Source organism: Metopolophium dirhodum, chromosome 4 (genome assembly GCF_019925205.1).
Source record: "Metopolophium dirhodum isolate CAU chromosome 4, ASM1992520v1, whole genome shotgun sequence".
In the NCBI taxonomy this organism is placed as follows: domain Eukaryota; kingdom Metazoa; phylum Arthropoda; class Insecta; order Hemiptera; family Aphididae; genus Metopolophium; species Metopolophium dirhodum.
In genome coordinates, this window is record NC_083563.1 from 36,006,729 (window position 1) to 36,034,079 (window position 27,351).

The window sequence follows — 27,351 nt, forward strand, 5'->3', positions numbered from 1 at the left end:
ATTATTATTTATAGGTACAATTTTGGCCATATTACGCAAATTCTCATATATTCAATGCCCACATTACGAGAAATCCACTGTATTAGGTGCATTATAGGTATTTTATAGAAATAATACCTAAAAACTTGACTCCACTAGTCCACTATGGCACCATATGCTAGCTGTACATAAATAAGATAATATTACTTAGTAGTAAACACTTTTTTTTTACAATCACTATTACACAAATATATTGAAATATGGCATAACAATGCAGTTTAGCTCCCAACTGAATTTTAGAAATTTTTTCTGAAAACTTTCTTAGAGTTAAAAATAATGATGCCATCAAAATTTGTCAGCCGGGCTCAGTTTAAAAGTTATAACTTATATCATTTTGAAGTTAAAATTTTTGAGTATATTACCCCTACATATGCAGATTGTTCCACAAATCTACATAAAAAAAAAAAAATTAAATTTTATAACTTTATTAAATAGTATGTAATTATTTATTTTGATATTTGTATGCATTTATGCATGTACATAGTACATACATTATATAGATCACAATGATTGTACTGAGATGTGCTTATTATATATACCAACATTTTTTGGAAGGGGGAGATAAGTTTACCAATAATCCTCTTAAACACAAACGTGATCAAATTACGTCACTCATTGGCTGCAACAAAAATATTCATGAAATACATATTTTTTATTTGAAGAAATAAAATTTTAAAATTTTAAATTAAAAAAATAAAATTTTAAATTAAAATATGCACCACATTAAAATTTGGTTTTGTGTAACGCTACATTACCTTCCATGTTTATTACTATAATATTATCATCCAATAATTTCTATAAATAAGATACTTTTAATTTACAAGGTAGACAGGTAATTTAGTTTTTAATAGTTAATAAGTAGTAACTCGATAACAATAAATTCTCATGGTAAAACCACAGACTATATGAAAATATAATATTTCATTTAGTCTGTAGAAATACTATAAAATATTATAATGAGGGAAGGTGAAGCAACTTTACAACATTAGAATTTACTACTATAACCAGTATTTCTAAATAAGCATCTCTTCAAAATAAGCTATACATTTTCTATTTTACATTTTTAGATTCTGAGCGTGCCAATGAATGTATTGATTTAAAATGATATGTGTTTTTTATTTTTATGTCTGTCACAATAAGTAGTAGATATACTAATTCAATTCTCAACTTCGGTATCTTTTTCGGTGGTGAATCTAGTTGGTGCATTGAGGTCAAAATTTAAAATTATCAGTAGTTTTCAAAACCACCTGGACAAACAAAAAAAAAATAAGGAAAACCGGGAGTTTCTATACAAATCAATTTTGATGTAACTCTTAAAAAAATTACTGTAAATAGGTACATTTTATATAGGACAATTTGACTCATATTGAGCTATTTAGAGATATGAAATTTTGATTAAAATTTTTTTTTTTTATTCAATTTGTTACAAAAAAAGAATAATAAGAACAATTGATGGTTTATAAGTTAAAATAAATAAAAATAAAAAGGCAGATTAGACAGACTGTGAAGGCCTCCCAGCGGAGGTACTACGATGATTATAATTAGTGAAAGTACATGTTTGTTCATCGAATGATTATATTTATCGTGTCTACAAATCGGCTGGAAGCGTGTTCAATAACGAGTTTGATGCCTCTTATAAATTTGCTCCTGATATTGATTACTTCTTTTCTTTATTAGTCACAAATCACAATTCATGAAATATACTTAATTAGTAATTACCAATACATAATATTTGACTTTTATAATCTATCTGGTATAAATTCTAGCTTATAAATATTAAGAATTTTAATGTTATACAAGATGAAGACTACAATAGGCTGGCAATACTAGGAGGAACCAAAATCCGCTGCTACGTGCAGTGATAGAACAGAATCCTGTAGGGAAAAAGACCGTTGGAAAGACGAAATAAGCGGTAGGAAGATGTCATAAAATAGGATGTAGAACAGATGGTAAGTTATTCCAATTGGGGAAATGTAGCACTGGACAAAGAAAATGGAAGCTTGTTAGTGAGACGGGATGGTCTAAAGGTCCAATAAACCCAAAAAGAAAAAAGAAGAAATGTTATACATATGTCATATATATTAATTTATTGTAACAACTTATCTAATACCTGTACTATTGGGAATCTGCATATTTTTATTCATTTGAATAAACAACTATTATTATTACTATTATTGTTAAGAAAAGACATGAGGAAATGGAAAAAAGACACACGAAGAATGTAAATATTTACATAACGGATCAAAAACCACAACTTTCACATTCACAATTTATTAGATTATATATTATAAGTCAAATGGACAATTTTTTAAAGACTTGATGAACCCTCAAGTTTTTCTTCCAGTTCATTTCTCATCTCTAAAAATGAAATCATTAAATTTTGCAGCCTTGATCTCTCATTTTGAATAGCTTGTAATAACTTTAAATCTTTTTCTATATTTTCTCGTTCATTCTCAATTTGGTTTAACGCATTTTGTGTCATACTACTTTTATGGTGTGTTTGTCTGTTGTTCCAATTGACTTGTTCAAAATCAAACACATATCTGTTATCCGTTATGGCATGAGTTCTTTTGTTTTGTACTTCATCTTCAATTTCCTGCATTTTAATTATACATGCAATTTTTTTAATTTAACAGATTAATTTTTGAAAACTTTTTGACATCAATGAAAATACCTGAAACAAAATTAAAATAGCCCGTACACCTGAATTAATGTAAATTACAAAAAAAAAATTAAATATTTGATACTATTTATGAACTAAATTATCTTCTAATTAATAATAGAATAAATTAACTTCAATTATCAAAATTACCAAAATATTTATCATATTTTGGTTTATGATTAATTATATTGTTAATTTATTTAATTTAGTATGGGAATATGATGAGTTGATTGCCAAAGTAATAAGAGATTTAGAGATAACTGTTTAATATAACACATGTTTCAGCAATAGAAGCAAAGACTAAATATCAATTACTAATAAGGAAGGATGGATCCTCGTTAGCAAGTAGGTACCAATAATCATTAATCAATCGAACAGTCAGACTAGTATGCAAATAAAATTGATGGTACACTTTTGTGTACAAAAGGAAAAGGTAGTATAAAGGAATCAGACATTCAGATAGTTACACAAGTAATAAGTACCATTGATCATAATACACAAGATAATCAGGATATTCGCAATTCTTAAAACAGAAATGTTCAGATATAGCTCAAACCCCAAAAGGAGTTACAAGCCTACAGCAGAAGAGCAACAAAAAATGTTAGATTAGAGAAGAGTTGTCGGAATGACATTAACAGATATCATGACATGCATTTTGGGAATTAAAAATCATAATATTATATATTATCTACTTAATATCAATGTAAATTAAAAAAAATCAACATACATTTGTTTACATTATGGATAAATAATATATACCTATATTGAAGATAATTTAAATCTAAATTGTTTGATGTTTCATACAAAAATCTAAATTTTTGTATCAATAAATTGAATTCTAATTAATATACACATTATATGAACATAAATAACAAATTAGGTACAATAATGGAATATGTAATTTGGAATTAAAAACAATTGAGATCTTAGTGATCTTACCTTTAAAAATAATTTTTAATTGGTTCATTTAAAGTTATTGGTAGGTAGTGAAAATTGAAAAATATAATAAACCCTCATTAACGATCAGACTCTACAAGTTACAACACTCAACACAAATCCCAGATAAATAAAAATCATAAGTTCAATAATAAAATATAAATAAATGGTAATTTTTTTAAGTTCTCAGCTTGGAAATTTCAATTTGTATTTTGTAATAATTATTAGATAAATAGATAATAGATATCGACTATCTTGGAAATAGGACAATGGGACGTGGACAATAGCTATAGATAGTAGTTACCAGAATAATAGCTGATTGTACGGATCACAGTCTGCTATTGTCAACGATTGTCATCAATAAATAGTACTGTTGTTAACAAATTTGTCATGATTAATTTTTACTCTATGATAAAAATATATCCATCATGAAAATATCATAGATAATATAAGATTAAATTATCTATGGAAAATATACATTGCTTAACTGCATTAATTTCCGCTTGGGCGCTAGCTGCGCTTCTCGCAGGCCGTAATCGAGGATAACACAGGGCAATGGGCATCAAAAATAAATAAATAAATAATGATCCGTTGAGTAACTTGTATATCTGTGCAGTGTGCCCTGTGGAGTGTGGACTGTGGTATGGTATCTCTAAAACAAATTACAGTAGATATATGAAATTTTGACTGAATGTTTCTATTAGCATTTTATATACTATACACCATATAACATTTTCAAAATATTTTGACTTATTTTGAGCTGTTTACGGACATTTTCAGTTTCCAATTCTTTTATTACTAATTACTTTCTTGATTTTTAACCATGTATGGTAATTTATTCTAAAAATATAAATAAAATTTTACTTGTTGGGCTAAAATTTAATAGAAGGCTCCTAATATATTGTTTCAAAGACGGATGAAAAATATTAAAAATCCAGTCATCATTTTTTTTATAAGCATTTATAGTTCAAATATTGACAAAATACGTAAAATTCACGAAAATGTGCAAATTATTTAGTTAGGTAATTAATAAAAACTGCTTTCATTTTCTTTAACAGTATCTTGTTCGATGGGAAACTGGAGTGAATCTAGTTGGTGCATTCGGGAGGTCAACATTTAAAATGTCCCAATAGTTTTCAAAAGCGCCAGGAAAAACAACACAAAAATTAAGGAAAAACGGGAACTTAGACGCAAAATCGGTTTTCGTCTAAATCGATTTTTATAAAGTGTAACTCTACAACAAATGGCCGTAGATACATGAAATGTTCACTGGTTGTTTATATTATCTTTTTCTGTACACGATAAAACTTTCAAAATATTTACATTTGTTTTGAACTTTTTTCAGTTTCCAATTTTATTAGACTTTTTTTCTATGAATGTAAATAACACTTTATTTGTTGGGTAAAAAAGCTTAAAAATTTAATGCAAGGCTCCTGATATTATGTTACAATTCCAGTTGAAAAATATTAAAAATACAGGCACAATTTTTTTTTTATAATCTTTTAAAGTTTGAATTTTGACAAAATTTATCAAACTTAAGATTAAATAATTATTTTGTAGTTAAACATTTATAAAATGTTCAACTTTTAAAGCTAAGGATTAAGTTAAAACAAGGTTCCACGGAAATAGGTTTTATATAAATCACTTTATTCACAACTATATCATCAAATATACTTATAACCTAACCTAACCTTTTTTATAGTAATATCATAGGCAGACTTACCGTATTCGCTCAGAATCGTCTTTATGTTATATCATTGAATTCAAATGTAACAGTAGTAACACCATCCATTACAGTGACCCACTTGTATCCTACTGTACAGCAGAGCAACACCCACTAGCCCACCTTTTTAAAACAATGATTTAAATAAAATAAATTGTTTGTGTTTTAAGCAGTATATTTAGAATTACCTATAATATGTAATTTACTTATATGCCGTATAGTATATGTTTCACTGTTTATTTATTACTTATTTTAAATATTTTCTGAATGGATGTTTTATGTGGACATTATATTAAGAATATATTAACTATTAACTAAAAACATTTTTAATTAGGTAATTTATTCAATAGGTCAAATTAAAAAAAAAAAATTAAAATGAAGGATGGTAATAGATATAATTACTTAACTTTTTTTTGAAGGATATCTATTATTATTAGTTTTTAATAATATAAACAAAAAAAACACAATATTCACTTGGATTTTACACTGTTTTAAACATAACAATCGTAATAATAGTAGACACCTACTATAATAAAGGGAATTATATGTTCATAACTCATAAGTAAATATTAATATATTATAATTATAATCATAAGTCATTGTTGTATAAAAATGTATTAATTTAAGTGACCAATATTTTGGCCCACTAAAACAAATTTAAGGTGATTTCTAATGATTCATCAAATGTTTAATTGTTACCCACCTAATTATTTGAACATACAAAGTAGGTAACTATAATTATTGCATTAATTTGAATGAATATTTAAAATAATACTATCTATAGTAAAAGCCAGAGGCAAACCAATGAATAAACAAATGTTTTTTCAAGGTTTAATTTGTATAAGTGCAACAGAAATTCTTGAGGTTGTAAGTTTTAAATTGAATATCCCGTATGAACCTGTTACTTCGAAACTTGATTTGGTTTCCTTGGAGGAGCGTGAATGTACACAAGTAATAAATTATTGGATGGACTGTTATGAGGTAATATTGACTCACCTAATAATTACTTTCCTATGTTTTAAAGTACCTCAAAACGTTCTTCCTGCACTTTTTTTTTTTAGAAACATCCAACTCTTGTAATGCACAAAAATGTAAAGCACGTGACTCCTAAAATTGAGAAAACCAGAAAAACATGAAATATTTAAATTATATTTTGTTTATTATTCTGGAAAATAATATTATTATACTACAAGTTACAAGACGGTATTTTTAGAAATTAGTAATTACTTATCTATTTTTTCAGTAGAACTTTTAATATTCTTATTTGATTCAATATTTCATAAACACCGTTTTTCTTCATAGATTAATTTGGTACGGATTAACATTTGGTAACTCATACTCAAATCATATAACAAAAAAATAAGATTAAATGAACCAACCCAATATTTTCCATCTGTAATATTATCAATTTAAAAATAAGATTAAAATTAGAAAAGTGAACATTTATTTTAAGATACATTTGGGTGTTACACAATGCTTTACCAAAATGTTTAGAAGATTGAATAAAACTTGTACAAAGTTTGAATATATTATATATCTGCCAATTGCACACCAAAAGGTAATAAATATCATGTTTATTATTATATTTATATACATATATAATATATGTGTATATACAATTATTACCATTTATAATACCTATTTTCATACAGAATAATTTTAAAATTATGCATATTATTGAATCCTTTAAACCACATTGTAAATGAAGAATTATCAGATAGATACACAGATATTAATTAAGGGCAAAGTAAATTGTATGTTTTTGATGCATATATTATAATCTTAAGAACAATATTTTTTTTAAATCAAATTACTTAAAACAAAATTTACACTACAATGTTAAAATATATATTATTATAATTTATAATACAAATACCTCGTATAATTATGATTTGCAAAAAAGTTATAGATCCATCATTTTATTGAAAAAAAAAAAAAAAACTAACAGAATATAAGCGTAATGTATAATAAATGGGTATGATAAACGTTATCCCATTTTATTTTTCCTATTAATATTAAATATACTTACACCAGCAGTTTAAAAGGCATAAAAAGTATACTTAAAATAAGAGTATACCTATACACTTTTTTAATACCGGACAACTAAATATTAACCAAATTTAAATTTCTAACTAAGATTAAATTTATATAATATATTGTATAAAACAGTAATAATAATTATTATTATTATTATTATATTATTATCATTATCATTATCATTATCATTATTATTATTATTATTCTTATTAGGTAAATGTATATATATAAATATTTTTAAATTTAATTGATTTAATACTCAAATTGTATAATCGGAGGGTTAGCATTATTGTGGTACCAATCAAATGCACATTTAAGAAAAATATGCATTGTTTGATTAATATAATACTATGGTAATCAAAAAAAATAATATATATATTACAGTTTAAGGTATTAAATATTAAGTGTATAAATTTGGTTTATTTACCTAAGTAATAAATATTAAAAAATAATTTTGAGGGAAATAAATTTTGTCCCCTTAAAATTTGATCAAGTTAACCTAAAAACATTTTGAATTGAAATCTTATCTGCTAACATTAAGATATATAATATTCTTAAGTATCAGGTACAATTAGTGTTTGTTACAACTTAACCCCAAAAGAAAAAGTTTTTGTATTTTAATAAGACAAAATTATATACTTCAGGTATAATACCAATATGTATAATAAAAAAATAAAATATAATTTTAATCATTAATCACAATAGAAGTATTTTGCAAAATTGTTAGAGGTAATTAAACAACAGCCAACAACAAAACTCATTGAAGTGTATAAATTAAGACTATTGAGATATTAAGCAATGACTGGTACCACATTTCCAGTTTAATTGAGGACCACATTTAACAAAAGTCTACGTCAACAAGAAATGGGAGTTAACCAACCGGAAAAACTAAATACAATTAAAGTTAATCACAATTAAAATTATTTAAGCTCGAGAATCGAAGAAATAAAATCAGATAAGTAGAGATTAAGTTGGCAGGAAGATTGGAATACAAACAATTACTAATTATGACTATAATACACACTTAACAATAATATGATAAATTTATTATACAATAATTATATATTTTAAAAGAGGAATGCATTTTTCATTACTGCTGTTGCTATTCAAAAACATTTCCTTCGATACACCGGTTAGACTAGAATTTTCGCATAATAAAGATACTGGAAGCATTCAAGTGACGTCTAATTTTGATTAGAAATAAAAAGAAAGAAAAATAGGTAACAAAACAAATACTAGCAACAACAAAATTGAACTTTGGAAAATGTCTAAAATATAGATGGGAATTCAAAACGTAAAAAAAAAAAAATAATAATAATAAGACAATGAATACTTAAAATTAATTGTCAGTGGTCAAAAAAATAATAATTATTTTGGTCTAAAGTTACATGTAAAGGCAATGATTGGCAAGGTAGGTCGTATTATAATTTATGCCTAATATTAATTTTATATGTTGCGCAGCAATCTCTTTTTTCAATTTTGGTATTTTAAGCAAAGTACATAACTTTCTTTGTATCGGCATGTACTGTGATAGCTCGCGCCATTGCGCCTGGTGTTCTATCTTCACTACAGCCAGATTGATGTGATCCTTCACCACTGAAAAACAATAAGTCTTTTTTACAAATAATTCATAAAACATTGTATTGTATCTAATTGATATTTAATGCACAAAAAAAGTATTTTAATTCCCCTCCTCATCCGGACCACAATTTTCAAGTGTTTAATTTTTACCTATCATTTTGAAAAGTACTGGGATGACAGTTACTGCTAGAATCATTTTTTGTACACACACTGATTTATCATTGAATTCAAATTTGGTAGATTAATTACATTGGTAAATGGAGCAAGTTTCTCTTTTTTAAGAGTACAACTACTGGATCTTTATAATACACAGCTACAGGTTACACATCAATGTATACGATAAGCAAAAGCTAGTCATATTCTATTCAGAGATGGTAACATGCATGGGAATATCTAATAAATCATTTTATTTGAGATCCAGAGTTTAAGTTTTAAATATTTTTGGATTTTTAATTATACCTTGAAAAGCTACACTAATAGTATATTTTGTTTTAGAATAATTATTTGGTGAAAATTCCAAGTATTTACAGCTATTAAATAATGAATTATAACAAAAAGAAACATACATCATTGTAAAACCAATAGGTACATTCAATTCATTCCCTTAATCCCAACCAGATTGAAATAATTTTGGAACTAGTAATTGAAAAAAAAATGAATCCAGAGGAACTCAACAAACATATTAATATAAAATAAGTAAATTCAATAATGTTACCTGTCATGTTCTTTTTCGACTAAGTGATATCTAGCCCTAAATGCAACTAAGTGAGCATAATAGGCCGGTGCAGGTATAGATACAGAACGTGTACATCTGACATAAGTGTGACACAATTGGTATGTTAAGCATTGCAATTCATCGGACTCGAAATGGTTGTCATCCCATAGAACATGATAATGACTTGGTCGACTTGTTCCCTGTTAACATTTTTAAATTATAAAACATGATATATATATTATAAAAGTAAAAGTTTACTATTACTAATTACTAATTATTACCTGAATTCCTTGATGACTACATAAGTAAAAATCAAATTCTGTAGGATGTGTTATTCCAACATCAACGGTTGTACCAGCTGGAATATTTCCAGATTTTCCCGATTGTTCCTTTTTATCAGCGCAGAACAATCTAAAACAAAATGAAATAATTTATTAAAAATATAAGACTTGAAATACTAAAAAAAGCAAACCTGGTATGATGACGTTTTTGAACAATAATAAAAGTGATTCCTGGTTTGTAATCACCTTCCAACTTTATACATGCCTCTCGAATAGCTGTAAGTTCATGTTGTAAGACCTGTGTCAATAGAAAATAGTTAATATAAGAAAACACACAAAAAAATAAATAGGCTATGCAATATTTAAAAACAAATAATAATACAAAAAAAATTATATTTATTTAATGTGATTAATGATTATTATCTGTTAAGAGGATGATGTCAGTACACTGTTTGGATTTAACCTAGGTAAGTTGGGTCTTGGCTAGAAACCCACTTACCTACCAGGCTATAGACATTTGCCTCCAAAAATAAGATACTACATTGTCATAACTTTGATTAAGCCTATTTAAGAAATTTAAAAACCAAATTCAATAAACATTTTCTCTTGATGTAGTGTTTATAGATTTTGATAATGCTAAACATATGGATGGGTGCAAAGCTTGTTAGGCCTAAAACTTATATAAAAGGATGCAGTTCCCATTTAGACATTTAGGACAAAATTGGAAGAAAAAGATTCAAGCTCTTAGATTAGTCAACTCATAGAAAAGTTTAAACTCGGAAAAAAGTAATATTTAAAAATATTTGTTTGTGGTTTGCCGCCTGAAGAAGTTGGAAAATGTTTTGTAGAGGATTTAATGATATATGACAAGCATATTATACAGTTATTTTCGGATTATTTAGTCTGAACTTGCAGCTACAACCAAGAATACAATAAATAGTTGTGGATTATATCTTTTATAGCCCAAATCCTAATTCTTTAACATTGTTAACAAGTTATTAGAAGTAGTCAGATGCAAATAAAATTAAGAAACTCCAAACAAAAAAAAAGTATGCTCAATAACGAACAACACTTAAGGAGCAAATCCATTATAATTTCTGGGGAGCTAACATTTTTAACATTAATGTGAGTGAGGGGGGAGGGGTTCAGCACCCTTACGATTTGTGTCTATGATTTAATACACTTTTAAGGCGCCCAGTGCCAATGTAATTTTGTACGCTCTACAGGAACAATCCTGCTGTGTAGAATCAATAATTTTTTTTTTTACTTATAGAAGGTAATATTCTACAGGCCACATCGAACTCCATTTTTCAATATTTTAATTTCAAACTTTATAATGTCTTCAATAAATAATATAATTTTAAGCATAATTTTTTACAAATTATATTATTCCATTATTTGAAATATAATAAAAAATGGGAGATTGATGCGGACTGTAAGTCTTTTATTTTTCAGATAAAAAAATAATAATTATCAAAATCCAAAAATTTTACAAGGCCTGTGAATTATTCCCATGAAGAAATTTCCCAATATTTTCCAATACACCCTATCAACCCCCTCCCCCTAAATAGGTATCGGAGTAGATTAGAGGAAAAGTACAATTAAGATGGCAACTAAAATATAAAATTTAATTTTTGAATTTTATAGAATTACGAAAAGTTTGAAAAACTGGCGCTGGTCCCCTTAATATGATAATCAGATTTGAGTTTGTCCAATCTGTATCATTTTAAGTTTATACTGAGAACATAATTATTATTAAAAATACATATAGAGTAATTTCAATGAAATAATGAAAATGAATTTTATTTGATAATTTATACCATAATTAAAAAATTTGACTTTAAAATATGGGATGAACGGACTAACCTTTTTTTTCTAGGACTCAACTCCCTACTTTATTTTTGGGACTCAATTAACCGAAAAAAGGTCATTTATGACCCAATTTACCACTCCCGTTTGTCTTGTCCCTTTGTCCACGCAAAACATAGACAAAATGCAAATTTTTATATTTTTGAGTAATCTTAGAAATACCATAAAGAGTAACATTCTTGAGGGTATGACATAAATTAATCTAAAAGCAATTTAAAACTGATATGTCAAACTCTCAAAAATATTCTTCTATATAATTGTTGTAATGAATGATTTTACTTGTAAGATAACCAAAAAATCATAAAAAAAAAAACAATTTTACACATTTATCGTGTTGCACATGGGGGTTTGAGAGATAACAAATATTGTGCTGACATCCTCTTAATATTTTTTTACCTATACGGTTTATTAATTAAATTGCTTATTATACTTTAATATACATACAAATACAGTGAAACCTCCACATTAAGAGGACGCTACACAGTCATTTGTTGCTTCTGTCTAATCGTTGTGTAACATAGAAAATTTATGCTCAGCAAATGATGTTAAGTACCATTAATTAAAAAATTAGAGTGAATCGACCTATTATGAAACTTGAAGGTAAGAATATTAAACAGATTATATGTGGGTTTTTTACAAAAGTTAAATTTTTTAACAAGTTATGCGTATATAATATAGCATAAATTAAAAATGCTTATAACTCACTTAAAACCCGAGTTATCGTAAAAACCCACATACATACACAGATAATGTTCTTACCATCAAGTTTAATTATAGGTCAATTCACTACAATTTTTAAGCTAACGGAGCTAAACGTCATCTGCTATGTTACGCACTTGTAAGATGGACAACAAATATCTGTGTAACATCATTTTACTAAGTCTCATGGAACATAAAAAAAATTCATACCATAGAGAATTTTGTTTAATGGAATTGAATAAATTTGGTTTTCAAAAATATTTCGGTAAAAAGAAAATGTTGTTAAATAGAAGTTTCATGGTATTACAATTATTTTGGTGAACAAAAGTATGTTATTTTGCATTGAAATTTCAAAAATGTCTTGAGTACTTGAGTATACTTAATTACTACAGATACTAGTAGTTTTAAAACATGAAACTAAAATATAATATTAAACAACAAGCTTAACACCATGTTAAAAAATAAATAAAAAAGCAACTCTATGCTCTGTTTAAGTTAAGAAACGTAGTCGGCGGCTGACTTGTGCGCAGGGAATGGTATGACATTACTGCATGGCAGGTATATAGATAATTAACTGGGTAGGGGACTAACGGGTGTTGCCTGACTGCGTCCATGAAAACTGGTCGCCGCCGATTACGTTTCTTAACTTGAACAGAGTATAGTGTTTTTTATATACATAAAAGACTAAACATACATGAGGAAACTGTCCTTCCGATACTCCATCACGATATAATATAATTCTATGAGGTTTATAACCTCCAGTGCTCTTGTAGAACATGATTAAGAGTTCCCTAAAAATAAATATGATAATTAACAATATGAATATATTAGAGAAAGTTTAATATGCTACATACCTGACCATAGAACTAAGTTCTTGAATAATTTCTTGTCTGTGTTGTTGGACACGTACAGTTGCAGCATAACGACTGGGATGTGCATCCATAGATCCTACTACTGCTGCAATGGATGGTTTTTTATTGTCACCTGCAGGTGGGTGAGTTACATCTGCACCCAAAAATATCACTGGTTCATTGAATACCTAGAGAATATTATTTAATTATTAATAATAAGCCAGTGGTTTTTATATAAGTTTATGTACTTTAGGTCTGATGCTAGGTACAAGAATGCTATTGATACCACCCAATTTCACATTGATCTTTAAACATAAATTGGACAATGTTTGAGGTGAAGTTTTATTAACATTTTTTGCTTGAACACATTGTGTAGCCATTCCTAGAACAGTGTCTCCAACTCTTTTGACTTCAGCTAATAATAAAAATTAATAAGACACATTATTTTTACATTTGAATCAATTAGAAACATTAAAAATTCTTAAAAAAATAAAAATGACAATACCATATACTGGAGTTTTCCCTGGTAAAACAACAACTACAAGTTGTAATCCAGTGAATGTTGATTTTAAATAGCGGAACATAGGTTCAACTTGGTCAGGTCCTGTAGCATATTTACCTGTTAAAAAAGAAGCTTAGTCCAATAAAATAAAATTTGTTGTATATTTTAAATTTTGTACTCACAAAAACATGGTTGACCAACTATTGGCATGCCAGCATCACTGCTTATCTTTTGGAGTTGTGTTGTGAAATTTCTATAAAATAAATAGTATATAGTACATACTAATAATCAAAATTACAATGAATTTTTGAGACTTCTAAACAAAACACACATTGTTGAATAATTTAATTCTCCCATTCTAATAATTATTAAATTACTTTTATTTACCTTAACGCATCCTCACGCACAGTTCTCTGTGGTGCAAAACAAGCTATTGCCCAATTACGAATTTCGACACCTGTAAAGAACTGTTTGCCTCTCATATCCCAAACCCCTTGATTTGGTAATGCTTGTTGTTTAGTTTGTTGGACATTTAATCCTCCCTATAATTAACATAATTTATAAAAATAAACAAGTACCATTTAACAAATATTTTTTTAGGGGCGGATTCTTCTTAAAATTGTAATCATAACAATATATATTATATATACAGTGGATAAAAATCTGGACATATTGTTATACCTGATTTGGTAGAGTTCGTCCACCGTATTGTAATTTTGGTGGTGGTAAAACACGACCACGCACTTCCATCATACTGTTTGATATGGTAAGACCAAATTCTTGTACATATGAATCATTATTAAAATCAGCTCGACGAACTAAGGAATTAATCTCTCGTTCACGATCAGGAGCACTTCTTGCAGTTGCCTTTATCATGGTTGACGTTTGCATGTCGGTTAATTTTTTAATACACCGCTGACCCGCAACTATGTTACAGACCTAATAAAAAAGTTTACAATGGTTACTACACTTGGTACTGACAAAACTCAGATCTACATTAGGTCACACTACACCTATCATAAACTGTGATTGTATATGTACCTGTTAAATTACATAAGTTATTTAAGATATAACAATTGTTTTATCAGACATATTATAACAATTAAAATAAGACTTAAATTAAATTAATTAGTTGTATCAATGTATGTAGAGTTCAATAATGAATTTAATTAATTGTATAGTTATTGATAGATTATTTATACTCGGAGCAATTAACCCAATAGTAGGTGCATGTTAAACTATATTAAGTTTAAAAAAAATGGTAAAGCAGATCACAACATTTTAATTGGTAGCTGAATTATACGTGAATGGTAATTAAATACTGTTACGTTGTATTAAAAATATACTTATCATCCAAATAAACAAACCTCCAAAGGAAGATATGTATGTTTATGTTCCTGTCCAACTTGAAGACATGGTAAATGTGGATAACGTAATTTCATCTTATATTTGTCTAAGAAATATTTAGCAACTGTGCATTCTACTGTCTGACCATTTTCCAATTGCAGTGGAAAACTAAAAATTGTTTCAAAGAATGTATGACAATATAAATAAACTTTGAAATTAATTGCTTACGATTGCATTTGAGCTGGTCTTCTTGTAACATTACAAACTCTATACTTCCTTCGCATTGCTCCACAATGTGTAATCTCTATTTTAAGACCTTTAATTTCTTTTGTAAATTTAACTCTTTGTGAATCTGTTAATGGTTTTCGTTGTTCACCAATATCTCTAATATCCAACACTTCACACATGAATTCTATAACGGGTTGTGCTTTGTAAAAAGCTGTTGCTGACACTAAAAGAAAAAAAAGATGTAAATGAAGATAAGCAAATTTTATTTCAATAAATTACCATCAATATTAAGCATCATTTTCCATTGAGATGGCCGGACTGACTGGTGAAAACCAAACCAAACTTCTCTACCACCACCTAATGGATGATAGTACCCTTCAGGTGAAGAAAAAAATGAGCGACCCACTGGAGTGTAAGTCATTGATGGAAGATGTCGCATGACTACATCTAAAGCCTACATTAAAAAAAAATTGGATATTAACATAAATAACAAACAATAAATCATTAATTATTAATTAAAAGTAATTAGAATAAGATGAACTAACCAGAATAGCATCATATGGTATCTGTCTTGTGCGGCCTTCTAATGCTTCTTCCAAAGCAAATAATGATACTTGAGCTAACCATTTAATATTAACACGGAATACTCTATCTTTACCTTCCCCGGGCAATGTAACCTGAAATAAAAATTAATAAAACTTATGTAATGTCATATTAATATAATTTTAAAAAAGAACACATACTTCTAATTCCATTCGATCGTTTCCAATAGGCAATGGATCTCTTGTATATAAGTTGTTGCGACCATCAAATACAGGTCGAAGATTACCAAAAAGTTTACTGTACGCATGAACCATAGTTTCAATAATTTCACGATTGACTTTTCGAGGACATTTATCTGGTTGAATATTGATGTCATAATGATGTACATAACCACGAGGCATTGATATTTGAAAATGATTAGCACGAAGCACAATTGGTCTGCCTTCTCGTCCCAGATTTGGTCGGCGTGGACAATTGAATACTATTGATTAACAACGAAGAATTTTAATGACGAACAGTTCATAAATAACAAAAACTAACAAAAAAAAAAAAAATTTATAATGAAATTTTACCTGGTACATCAACTAGTTGTGGTTGTAATGCAGGAGCCTGAGGTTGAAGAACGCCCATTGCTCCAGGTACACCAACTGGCACTGGGGCCACAACAGGTGGCGCAGGGGCTAAAACATTTGTTCAGAAATTATGATTTAAGAGATAATTAAAAAATAAATATGTAATATTTATTTATGTACTTTATATTATATATTTATATTTATAAAAGCCACTAGTATACAAATACGATAACTTACGTTATTTAATTACAGTAAAATAAAAAAAAATATAGAATTAGTAGTACTTTGACTATACTTTTTATTATAATTTATAATAATAAATAATTTTAAGTTATATTAATATAAATTAAAATATCAAGATACTAACTCCAATTTCAAATACTTATTCTGCTCTTAACTTATCCTTATACTGATATCATAGAAATTAAACAGTTCTCACAGGATAAATATCTCCTCAATAAAAAAAAATTCTTAATAGGTAGGTTCAAGTATTTTTTCATAAACAATCTAATTTTACCAATAAAATTTGTATTTAATCGAGTTACTAAATCAATTCAAATATTGTAAATATCAGTTTTTTCTTTAACGCATTATTGAAAAAAATGAATAATTACGATTTTCTGTCAATACCATAAAGAGGGAAGTACCTACAATATATTTTAATATGCCCAAATGCACAGCCAAAATACATTATTTTTAAAAGAACTATTCAGGTTATCGGTCACTTGGGCAGTGAAACTAGTCACATACACACAAAAATCTTTACGCTCGGATATAAATACTTGTCGACAAAATCTTTTAAATAAAATAGGTAAGATCAGGTGGAGTAAGAGCCTAACAGGGCTAGTGCTTAATCGGGTTATAAAAAATACAATCTTTCAATTTTAAAGTTGATTTCAAGAAGATTACAAAGTTTAATAGTAATCAAATGTTGTATAATGTTGGTTACACTTTAGGATATCAAACATAGCAGTAATCACTATCTGAAAAGCTAATCAGTTATTTACTCGTATTTTTTTAAATTGAAGATAATTCAATGGTCCAATTAACCCACCTAAATTGCTCAAAATAATTTAAAATTAGGTAAATAAATGTTATTTTATATTTATTAATACTATTTTATTTATGAATTATACTAATTGTATGATACAAATAAGCATTACCCGATTATGCACTTCCAATGTGCAAAATTCCATAAGGGGAATGTGAGGCATGCCTTATTTTGTTAAATAGTTAAAAAGATTTTATAAACATTGTTTGTGACTAAAATATTTATAAGTTACAAATATTCATTTTTAAATATGTAAATAGTTAACAATTATACTTTTAATATGTGTCAACATTATAACAATCAAAACTTAAAAAACTAATATATATTAAACATAAATTAAAAAAACTTTGATGGTCTGTCAAATCAATTCTTTCAATGGAATTTGTTTGAAGATTTTCATTAGTTTATGGCACTTGCCCCGGTCAAGGAATAGTCTGTATAAAACTGTATTAAAAGTACCGGTTTTGCACTTACCCCGGTAGCAAGGAAAGTGTGACACTTTTATTTAATAAAAATTTGAATTCCTGATACGTTCATTAATGGATGTATGTTCCTTGAAGGAATACAGTAAGATAGTGTGTTCCATTGAACTAAGATTTTGCAAAATCACATCGCTGTTACGCCACCTGACCTCAGTGCATAAAATATTTTGCACAAGTGTAATAAAATAACCAAATAGCATAGGTAAATATTAATTTACAAAAATTCTCAACTTTTAATTTTTAAATGTATTTAACTATAGATACTCTAATCCAAAAGAGTATAATTAGTCTGGCCAACTGATTTTCGTGTCTATGCTGCGCATCTCCTTTAACAATCCGTATGATTGGGAGATCTGTCACCGATTTTGAAAGCCGTAAAAGTTTGTATATGGTTTTTGGAAAACTTCTTTTAGCAAAAGGGGGCGAGAATTTTGCTTCAGCACTCCCAAAGCAGTCATTCATATGTGCGAATGTGATTATTTTGTTTTGGGATAAAGTACAGGTAGTTAGTACCTATTTAAGTAGACTATTTAGAAGCTACTAGCTTAGTTTCAATTAGTGTCATATTTACAGTGGGTGGAAGGTTTGTTTGATTATAATCCACCATATGATATGCAGTTATTTTTTTTTTCAATTAAGTATTTCTATTATACATTTCATAGGTAGTTTTACAATTAATAATAAATAATTTATTTTCTTTTTATTAATGGAATATGGGAGGATGAATGTCCCCACGTTTCTGCCGGACCTTTCCTCAATTTGTAAAATCATATATATGATAGTGTTACTATTTTATAAGTATATTCCTACATAATGTTATGTAACAATAGTAATACGTACAGAGAAGTTTTTAGATATTTTAGAGTTAAAGTCTTAGTCCCATTTGAAATGTTATTTAATAGGCGTAATATAATATTTAATATATATGAGGTATGAGTGTATGACTACATATGGTAGCAATCTGTACAAACTTTTTTTTTTTTTATTTAAAGCCTTTAGTATAAACTATGGTAGCTTGACAATTACATAAACTGTACAAACTTATAATACTAAATTCCAGCTAAATTGCTATGAATATAATAAATAAATAATAAAGCATCATAATATTAACATTTTGTTTTAAATATTTGTATACCTAGTCTTAATATTCAGTTCAGTAAGTACTAGTATGTGTCATTGAATTTTAAGAATATATAGTTATTATTTTTCTCCCTAATTTCAAAACAAATATACTTTTTTAATTGTATATTTCAAATACCCAATATCTTGTATTTAATGAAAACAAATTTATAATGGGTACCTACATTCAAATATAATATATTCTTATTTAAATTATTTTTACTTTTAACATTCTATAATATCAAAATATTACCTATCCATATTTACATTCATCTTAAAATCATTTCTGAGCATCCCCTATACTAATCTCCTCCTAGTCTATGAGGCAGTATCTGACACAAACATTATACTATGAGATAAAAATAAATTATTATACGGCCTGCTTTAAATTCATTGAATATTACACGAATACATAACAATAACACATTCTTTCAGCTACCTATTGCTATCTACTTAATAGGAACTATCTTGGAACTTTATTACTTTACTGGACATGCTATTTTTTTAGACATATATATTTAACTATAATGAAATTGATGGAGTAGTCAAAATTTGGCAGTCAGTCCTAGTTTTTAAAGTTATGGCCTCATGAATTTCGCTATTTTGCGATATTTACGCATCACTTTAGTTTAATGTGCCTATAATGAATATTGTTTTTTTTTATTGGGTACTTTAACTAGTTAAGAGCGATGGGACAATCAGAATTTGTAGGCCAACCTTAATGTCGAGCCTGTGTTAGACAGGCAGAAAATTATCTCTTCCAATCCCCTTAACGATAATAGTATTATGTTATGCTATAAGAGTAAATACTAAATACATAATTTTATCGCGATAAAAAAAATGATTAAGTGACAAGTAATTTTTCTTAAGGGGATTCCATACCGTGATTTTCTGTTTTTGTCTAACACACGCGCGTCATAAGATTTTAGACAGATTCTTTGCCAAACATATCAATTGATCTAACAAAGTGATAAGAATTCTGAAAACAGATTTGAATTTGTTGTCGTCTATTGAAATCGACTTTCCCACAATTTTTTGATTTTAGCTTCTCCAAAAATTTAAATACTCTTTTTTAATATGACGTTTTCTGAAATTTGGGGGATAATATCAAAAATGTGGGAAAGTAGATTTCAAGTAGACTTGACGATGAATTCAAAACTGTTTTCAGAATTCTTATCGCTTCAATATCAATTGGAATGTTTGGCATAAAACACGTCTGAAATTCTATGTCGCGGGTGTGTTAGACAAAAACAGAAAATCACAGTATCGAATCCTCTTAATGCCCGGGACATTAATATCCATTCTAAAAGAATATAATTCAATAAAATGTCAAGTTGATAAAAAGAACCGCTAGTCTGGCAAGAGAACTGCCACTCAAGAAAATACCTATCTAGGTAGTTCAATTTTTATTTTTCACCAATTATCATCAGCGGTTCGTCAATACTTAATGTTTCATCATTTCGACAAGGCTAATGTGACTGGAGTGGGTGGGGAACTGAGCTCTTAACGTAAACCCATTAATAGGTATGTTATTTTTTGCAGAATTGAATGAAACGAAACGACATCATCGAAGGGCCGAAAATCGTGAGCGTCGACGGCAGCCGGAGACCAAGTAGATCTTCAAAATGATTAATATAAGAGCGCAAACATTTTTTTTTTCCTTATAAAATTCTAAAAGTTACAAACAACTAAAGGGCGGGACATCGGTACGGGATCCGAAATCGGAGACGGCAAAACACCCCCGACACCACAGCAGTCTTGTTAACGCGATATTATTCTGGGAATGGAGGTCATTGCCTCTATGGCTCTGTTGATCAATCCGCACACAAAGCTATAATATGAAGTGTGATCGTGCGTGTGCGTGTGTGTGTGTGTGTATGTGTGTGCGCGCGCGCTGCGCGTTGTGCCTTGTACTCACGTTGGCCGACGGGATACATGGCTTGTTCCGGTTATGACAGCGGCGGCGAGCTTACACGCTTAAGCGTTCGAGTCGGACATCGTTGGCGGTGAGGTTCAACTGACCGTGTGCATCATTATAAAAATAAAATTTAAAAAACTGAAAATCGTAACGATCTGATAATGAACACACTACGCTATTAAGGAAAAAAGTCGACGCCGAAAGGATGATTACGATAGCGGAGAAAAAAAAAATTAAAAAAACCGCGACGGACTGCGCTACTACACGCACGTAGATGACCCAAGCCCGACGACCAGTGTTGCCCAACTGGATTTCGTTTCACAGTTCGCTGCTACGGCTCGATCGTCATCAACCTCGGCAGAATCGAAATATAATGGCCGACGCGCGGGTGGTCACCACTACCGCGGTATGTGAGCGCGAAAGAAACCATAACCTCAATCCCTGGGCGGACTGTATTCGTGATTCGTGACGTCACGCAAAGTATGTCAGTGTTACCGCTGTGCGCGCCGCGGTAGAAACTAGAGTGTAGAGGCGTAGAGTGCGTGCTGTGCAGCCGCTCCCGCAGGGATTTTATCGATTATTGTTCCCAAAAAAAGAACACGTACGACTGCTGCTCATCGTAGGCCGTGGTAACTATGTCTCTGCCATTTTCCGGCTCGAAATCAAAGTCGGCGGGCTTGGTGAGTGCGATAAGGAAACAGACGTTATTATTGAACCTCAAGCCTGTGAAAAAAGTGTCGGTCAAGTTCGATCCTTTTAGCCAAAATGCTGTCACGGCCAGGTAAATCGTTTTCACCGCTCTGCTGTTGTAATGTACAAAACTTCATGTCACTGAATCGCCATGTTTGAACGCCGTTTTCGGTCTCGGCGAAAATAATAATATATACCTAATACTAATATTGGCGGTGGGTGTACGTTCAAGATAAGCATCGATTCGACAGCACAATAAAAAATTTGTTTGTTATATTATATGACTCTAGACTTCGTTTAAAGACAAGAGTCGACCTAAATTAAATTTTGAAAATCGTACGTTTGTTATAAACAAGATGTGATCCAAACAATTTTTCTAAAATTATAACAGTGTTTTAATCAATTTTTTTACCGTGTAATACATAAACCAGTCTTATTAAGTTAAATTTAAAAAAATCAGTATACCTGTATACCTATTATGTTAATAAAAGTTTATATTTGTATATTTTACCAACGGAATAACCTTCATTATTTCAACCATAATAGATATCAAAATGTTACCATTTAGTTGCAGTTTAGTAATTGCTTAAATAGTTGTATTATAAGTCTTATATTATATATAGCGTATATAGTAAAGAAAAATCTGAATTTATAAAAATAATTAAAATAAAGTTGCCAGTACTTACATCCATTGAAATGCCCATTAACGTTTTCATAAACTGGTTTGAAATTAATCTGTTCTTGAGGTACAACAAAATCAGCGTTAACCTCCATGATTAATTAAATGTTATTCCTATAACAAAAATGAATATAAATTCAATCTACAAAATATTAAATATCTGTGTACATAATAATAAAATATATTTTTATTTTACAGGAATTTTATGTACTATTTACTATCACCGAAAGTAATCAAAACAAATCCTCTGTGTTTGGTAAGAAACGAAGTTGTCAACGATAGAAGTGAATCAACAGTTGATGTTTCTTTAGGTAAAATATTTTATATAATATAATGTAAATAATTGAAGTATGTTATTCATAATTTTATTTATAGTGAATGGTGAATCGGTGTTATTTAAATGCCAAAACTTAACTGTTTTGGAAATATTTCAACAGTTCAATAAACATATAACTCCCTTAGCACCTAAAGAAGAAGTGACTGAAATTCTTGTGACAAAGACTGATAAGAAAAAAGTAGGAAAACGGTAAAAATGGCCAAAAAAGAACATTATACTACAACAATTATCAATGGATTCTATAATCAATTGCCAGCTTTTTCAGATGTTTTTGATGAAGAATCGTGGTATTTATTTGTAATATGTTTTGTGGCATTCACATTAATAGTTGTTTACATTTTATCAAAGTTTATAAAATTACAACCTGTAGATTGGTGATAAATAATATTCTTAGAATTAGTAATTTAAATCAAATTATTTCATTATGTAAAAATCTTGTAATTTATAATAATTTTAAATAAAGAATGAATTTTGAAATTAAAAATTATCAGTAATATTTTGTTAAACTTAATATAGGTAGAATTGCTTTTTTAATGTATTCATTTAAATTTTTAAACTTGAAACCTGGCCAAAATGCTTATTTTACAAATTAAAAACCTTTGATCATTAACACTAACAGATAAACTTTTGTATACATTTGTGCAATCTAATTTTTAAATTCAAAAACTCTCTAAAATTGTTATTAGCATTTACAAAATATGTAAAATATATTTACAATACATTAAAAAAAATTATCTTAGTGAATTTGATACTACATTAAAGTCTTATAAAACTACTATGTTATATAACAAACCATTTCATAATTTTATACCTACCTATTTATTTTATTATTGATAACAATATTTATAAATTAATGCAATATAAATTCTCATAACATTTAATTATTATTATACGAATGGCTGTTGTCTGCTATATTATTTTTTAAATTAGAACAACGCTCATTACGTATTTAATTGTCACTTTGTAATCTAACTTGTAAAAAATATTTTATTATTTGCAGTATATTATAATACATTTTCAAAATATATTGACCTTAACTTAAAGTTTATTGAAAAAATATTATATTCTTATAATATCAACTTAATTTTAAGAGTTGGTAAATTAATATTCAAGGTGTAAAATCATAAATTTAAGCACTTTTGAGCAAAAAGACTCATGTTATTCCTTTTTAAAACATTTGTCTTGACTTGAGGATTAATGTGTTGCAATATTTGTGTATAAAGTATTCAATTGGTCAGACAATTTTAAACAAGAAAACATGATGTCTAAAATTGTATTTTTATGATAACTGCTTAAAAATGTTATTTAAATACCTATTATTGTATGGTTTATGCCTTTATACTTAAATTATAATGCTTCTTTATCTTAAGCCAAAGTGAGAGAGGCCAGATAATATAATTTATCCAATCAAATAAACGTGTAGTAATCACTAATTACCATTTAAATGAAAATATTTAATTTAATACGTCATATCTAAAGACTAAAGAATATTTTTGAAATTGATAAGTTAAAATAGAATAAAGAAGTTAAATACAAACCAAAATAACTAGCATGTTATTCAATTTGTATACCTAAAATGTTTCTATTAAAAATAATACCTATACATTATATTATATACATATTATGTACCTACATATTTAGACAATTGTATTGTATTAACAAAGTCAATTTAATTTATTACGTGTTTGATAAAAGAATCGATACCAAATGAATAAGATATTTTAACCAATGTGATGAAAAATTTCATTAAAACTGTCCTAGTACCTAAAAAATAAACGATAAAATAAAATGGAGGGTACACATATCTTGAATCCAGAAAATGTAAAATGTAAAATGCAAGATATTGCAAAGTAATAAACCATTTATTGAGCAATGCAGTCTTGATCGAGGAACTTGATTGTTTTAAAATACCGTATGCATTCGGAGTCCTGATAATTCTATACTTGAAGTGCTGTATAAATAATTGTGGAATATTGTTTTCGAGGAATATATTTCAATTGTGTCATTCTATTGGCGAATTTGTGAAATGCATCACCGTGCTCATTGTATATTTGTATGACAATATTATATAATGACTATGTCGGTTGGTATAAATGTATTAATGTCTAATGATGATTGGCCAATCGGATTCAAATATTGTCACTGGCTTTAAGTGGATAATTGAGGGCATTAATGTTCACCATTAAAAAAAAATTGTAAAGTACCTATTGAATATTGATAAATCGATCATAATAAAAATAAAATCATTTGTCGTACGTGGGCTATTGGAAGTGGATCATCAAATTGCACTGAAAAAAATAAAAATACCTACTATTTTCGGTAAATTACGCTCACGGTTTCTAAGCTGAGCGATTTGTCGCTTTATAAACGGCCAATACTAGACGTTTTCACGATTATTTTCATTTTGGACTCGGGTGTTCAATAGGTAAGTATAATACACAACAAGTAAAAACTGTTCTATGATAATCGTGTAACTCAGGTGAACAAATAACAAGAACGACGACGTCGACGAACGACGATAAATAGTTTATGTAACACTTGTCGGAAATTACATCGCCACATCGGTACGGCGACGCGTTGCACACTGACTACTGAATAGTGACTAGTGAGCGAGGAACAACCAGCCGCATCATTGCCAACACCGAAATTATTATCGTAGGACGGTATTTTTTTTATACCATCGTCGATGACGAGCGGCTTTAGCGCCTGGCGTAATACAAATATTAATAATAATAATATGTTACATGGTATTGCAACCGGCTGGTTGCTCCGACGTCGAAGATTGTGTTAGAAAACCTACACTTAGGACGGGATGAAAAAACAAACCCGTGTACCCTTTGAATTAGACAGCGACGGACCGTTTTATGCTGCTTTCTTTCCAGTTTTACGCTGAGTGAGATGAGACACTACGAATACCATTAAACTTCATCGTTGGGTTTGTAGTGCGAAAATAGGTACGATTTTCAGACGAGACGCGGACAGGAAATTATAATAATAATAATAATGCCTAAAAGAAATCCACTCACCAACGCAGCGTTTCGTTCGCGACAAAGACACAGCCGAGACTGCCTTCAGTCACCAATCATCATCTGAGCCTTCTACTCGGGGGGTGTTGTTTTCAACGGGGTTAGGTACTCTGTGTCTAACTCACTCACTCTCTCTCTCTGTCTCTCCCTATTCCCTCCGACCTACCTTTTTATCTTCTTTCGATGGTACACCGGGCGCCGTGCAGCAAAACAAGAACGTAGAGGCACAACCACCTCTACGCACGCACACCGGACGGCGGCGACACTGGTCTACTGAACCGAAGTCTCAAGGTCAAGGTCTCGCGTGCGCAACGTTTTCGTCGACGGCGTACGATATAATATTGTTATTGTTATGATTTTTTTTCCTCCGTCCAGTCAGTCCCATTGTGGCATTACATCGGACGAAGGGCAATGGACAACGTTATATTTTTTTATTATTATCGTTACGTATAGAGGTACGCGGTGCACAGAACGTTCATTAATATACTGATTACAACTCTTTCGAAATGACCGATACGGATTTTCTCGCAAGAACGCGATGATCGGACCGTCGAATTCACTCGACGCGAACACGATCGAACGGACCTCGAACACCCGCTGGTACTGTTCGACGGCTGTCGGCTACTACAACGAGTACAACGGGGAACGGCGCGGCGGCTTCGACGACGACTACAATAATAATAACAACAACAACAACACGCGCGCGCCCGCGCAGCACTGTCTGTGCATGTATCCACCGCCACCGCGTCAGACCGACGTAGTTGCACCGCCACCGTCACCACCACCACCACCAGCGACAGCATCGCTCCTCCGCAGTCACCGCCGCTGCGCTAACGGCGACGATGCCGCCGGTTTTCGCGCAACCATCCCTTCGAATGACCGTCAAAAGAACGGTGGCCAGGTCGTCGGGTGGGGATGATAATCGATAAGCGACCGCGCGTACCACTCTGGCGGCCTTTGTCAGGGTCGGCCGCCGAAGCCTCGAGGGGACGACGTGTTATGACGCGCAGAGGGTTGGCTGGCGGCGGCCGAAATGAAAATATTATGTATGATGATAATGTGAATAATATTATGATGTAGATTTACCAAGAAAAAATCCTTCGGTTGGATCGATGTTAAAAACGTTAATCGAAGAATTGTATCGCGCTAAACAGTATCGGGTTTCGGGTAAATTTTTTTTGTCTTTTGGGAAGCCAAATCGTTCACGAATCTCCCGTATACCTGCCGACATCTGCTGTGACGGCGGCTAGAATGCGTGTGGTAGGCAGTAGGCGCACGTCGACCCGCACGGCGCACAGGCCTCCTCGGCGACGCGTTCACACACGCGCGCTCGCCTGGCAGTCGTCTTCAAGTGGCGTATTTGAATACAATTTTCAAGGGGGGCAACGTTTATTTTAAAATGTTATTAATTTAATTTACATTTTTAATACAATCGATATTGAATAATATTTTAATTTTTATAAT

General features: G+C 29.7%; 3 protein-coding genes across 4 annotated transcripts; 2 read left to right on the plus strand and 1 right to left on the minus strand.

Annotated features, from left to right (window-relative positions):
* Positions 1 to 2,294: 2,294 nt before the first annotated feature.
* Positions 2,295 to 26,605, minus strand: LOC132943847 (protein argonaute-2). 2 transcript variants are annotated; one of them, XM_061012971.1, is made up of 22 exons: positions 26,054 to 26,605; positions 22,532 to 22,638; positions 16,586 to 16,693; positions 16,214 to 16,494; positions 16,016 to 16,147; positions 15,750 to 15,924; positions 15,471 to 15,693; positions 15,263 to 15,410; positions 14,577 to 14,834; positions 14,283 to 14,437; positions 14,078 to 14,148; positions 13,899 to 14,012; positions 13,642 to 13,808; positions 13,397 to 13,581; positions 13,237 to 13,333; positions 10,166 to 10,272; positions 9,975 to 10,104; positions 9,694 to 9,893; positions 6,357 to 8,993; positions 5,361 to 5,483; positions 3,942 to 4,477; positions 2,295 to 2,713 (listed from the first exon to the last, which is right to left on the minus strand). In XM_061012971.1, the coding sequence occupies exons 2-19, from the start codon at positions 22,617 to 22,619 to the stop codon at positions 8,885 to 8,887; spliced, it is 2,748 nt and encodes a 915-aa protein (XP_060868954.1). In that variant the 5' UTR covers positions 22,620 to 22,638; positions 26,054 to 26,605; the 3' UTR covers positions 2,295 to 2,713; positions 3,942 to 4,477; positions 5,361 to 5,483; positions 6,357 to 8,884. The 2 variants fall into 2 exon arrangements, with proteins under 2 accessions (XP_060868954.1, XP_060868955.1); XM_061012972.1 differs by lacking the exons at positions 22,532 to 22,638; positions 26,054 to 26,605 and adding an exon at positions 21,156 to 21,470.
* Positions 21,655 to 23,204, plus strand: LOC132943848 (large ribosomal subunit protein mL53). Its single transcript, XM_061012973.1, has 3 exons — positions 21,655 to 21,936; positions 22,723 to 22,835; positions 22,900 to 23,204. Exons 1-3 carry the CDS (start codon positions 21,791 to 21,793, stop codon positions 23,052 to 23,054), a joined length of 414 nt encoding a protein of 137 aa, XP_060868956.1. The 5' UTR covers positions 21,655 to 21,790; the 3' UTR covers positions 23,055 to 23,204.
* LOC132943849 (uncharacterized) lies at positions 23,057 to 23,345 on the plus strand. The gene has a single exon (XM_061012974.1). The coding sequence runs from the start codon at positions 23,057 to 23,059 to the stop codon at positions 23,237 to 23,239; it is 183 nt and encodes a 60-aa protein (XP_060868957.1). The 3' UTR covers positions 23,240 to 23,345.
* Positions 26,606 to 27,351: the final 746 nt, after the last annotated feature.